Source organism: Aplysia californica, unplaced genomic scaffold, assembly GCF_000002075.1.
Source record: "Aplysia californica isolate F4 #8 unplaced genomic scaffold, AplCal3.0 scaffold00218, whole genome shotgun sequence".
NCBI lineage: Eukaryota > Metazoa > Mollusca > Gastropoda > Aplysiida > Aplysiidae > Aplysia > Aplysia californica.
In genome coordinates this window covers 906,757-909,155 of record NW_004797488.1, presented here as the reverse complement: position 1 = coordinate 909,155, position 2,399 = coordinate 906,757, and the positions used below count along the sequence as shown (strand labels likewise).

Below are 2,399 nucleotides of genomic sequence, written 5' to 3'. Positions count from 1 at the left end.
TAAAGATCCCTTGGTGGTCTAAAATCGATAAGAGTAGGCTTCGGCCGCCACCCGGGCAAAATTCAAAATTTCCTACCAACTGAAAATATTAGGAGTGTCCCACGCGCTCATATGACCTATGCAGTTGCGAGCGCCGTAAAACACTTTACAAAAACAACAAAAAACCCAGATGCACCATTCTCCTTCTTCAAGAGATAATACATACATATTATTAGGTCTATATCAAAGAGTTTTTTTTAAACATAATTACTGCTCAGGGTTCGTTTAAGTGAGTGTTTTGTGGCACTTGCAACACAATAAGGTCATATAACTGCCGAATATTAGAGGTGTTACAAGAGGGTAACAAACACAAAAAAAGAAGGAGAGATAAGGACGATAGATGTTTGATAGGATAGAAGGAGCAAACCACACCAGAGCACCCGCCAACCACCCATGCTCAGAGTTCGTGGCAGTGATGTCCCCCACGTAAACGAACAGGGCCTGCGCGTGCCCACTCTGGGACGCTGAACCTCAAAGGCAAGATATGCGCAGTTCAACAGACTGGCGAGTACTTTTTGAGATCCACGTGAAGACGTCTTGGCGCTCTTAGGAGGAAATCTACAAGGTTACACTGAAATATAAGGGCAGGATGGTGTTTCATATACACTAGAAATCGTGGGGAGCGGGGTGACTGCTCTGATTGTTCATGTCAATTTTAAAGGGCGCAAGCGGCAATGCCGAGGAGCGTAAGAAGGCAGCCATGTACATGTATTACACGTCGTGTAATGTCACTGCTGCGAGCTCAAGTATTATAATAATATAGGCCTATAGTTATCCATCCTATTTGGTCTATATATCAAACTCACCCTTTGGAAAGCCTTGAGCAAGACCTTGGTACGACCAAAGTCCGTGATACTCATGTCCTTGAGCAAGGCGGAAATGAAATCTTTACAGAATGTGTATGAGACCTGTGGAAAAGAAAGTAGATTACAGTAAAAATGTGTGTTTTTATTGTATTTAATTATTTTTTTTACGGCACTTGCAGCACAGTTAGGTAAAACAAGTGCAGAAGGTTAGAAAAGTGACAAAAGAGTACACAAGAAAGGAGGAGGAGATATATATGGACGAAAAGGAGCAATACAGCAGCCAAAGAAGCCAACTGAAAAAACAAACAAACAAAGAAAACAAAACAAACCAAAACAAAACAAAACACACAATTATTACACAAAAATCATAATGGATACACGTTAATAGATTCACACAATTCTTGTCGATATCATCAAACACGACATTAATCCGCAATAAACCCTTCTGTTTCCCGTTTATGGTGAAGCGATGCAACGCTTTCCTCAGATTCCCGAGAGAGAAAATAAATTATAGATCTATTTTATCGAGTATTTGTGTCTGTTCGACGGGATGCTGTTTTTAGTTTTAGTAGAGGTTTTACGGCACTCGCAAATGCACAAGGTCATATGAGCGCCAGAAGGTTAGAGGTGTTTCAAGAGAGTTACAAACCTAAAAAGAAAAAGGGGAGATAAGGACGATAAATGTTTGATAGGAAAGAAGAAGCAAACCACACCAGAGCACCCACCAACCAACCACTGGGATATTGTGCACATGTATCTAAACCCTGCACGGGTCGACCCTGACATGCACGGCCGTAGCAGGCAGCATTCTTACTAATCAAATAGTGTCGAAGTGAGGGAAAAATATCCCCAATCTTCATACGTCTGTAATTGTAATGTTTTAGCAGGTGTCTTACGGCACTTGCAACACAATTAGGTCATATAAGTGCAGAAAATTTGAGGTGTTACAAAAGAGTAACAAACATAAAACGGATAGATAAGGACAACAAATGTTTAACCGGAAAGAACAAGCAAACCACACGAGATAACCCGCCAACCACCTGCTGTAATTAATTGTAAGAACATAATATTACTATTGCTAATACGATTGGCAGCAGTGTTATTGTTTTCAGAATGAAAGGAAATGTATGCTGTGTACTTGACAGCAGCAATATAATAAATCGGAATATAGATTAAGTAACTCAGCTAAACAGATGGGTGCGCCACTTATATCCCACACAGCGAAACGACAAACCAGCGATGAGACATTATCATTGGACGTTCTTTTTGAACCCCGTTCTCAGAATGGCGTAAGAATTTCCATAATATAAATTATTCAGTCTAGACATCCAGTGAGAGAGTCTTGGCTCGCTCCGTTCATATTTCATCATTATTTTTCTCAACCCCGATTCGATTTCTGGAAACAGATACAAGTCAAACAAATTACGGTTCCAGTTTCACCAGACTTTTCATACTTATGAGGACCAACTGCGCCCAAGTGGTAAAGCTCCAGTGATTTTGGTTTGAAGTACATAAAAACAAGTCTAACCAACAACTGTCTGGTAGAAATGAGGG

The 2,399-nt window shown here is 40.5% G+C and overlaps 1 protein-coding gene across 1 annotated transcript in view; it reads right to left on the bottom strand.

Annotated features, from left to right (window-relative positions):
- The window catches only part of LOC101848525, a gene marked incomplete in the record, with an annotated part of 327,286 nt that overhangs the window by 8,004 nt on the left and 316,883 nt on the right, over positions 1 to 2,399 (bottom strand). Inside the window, 1 exon segment of the mRNA XM_013083221.2 lies at positions 846 to 947. Within this exon segment, the coding sequence (XP_012938675.2) occupies positions 846 to 947 (102 nt within the window).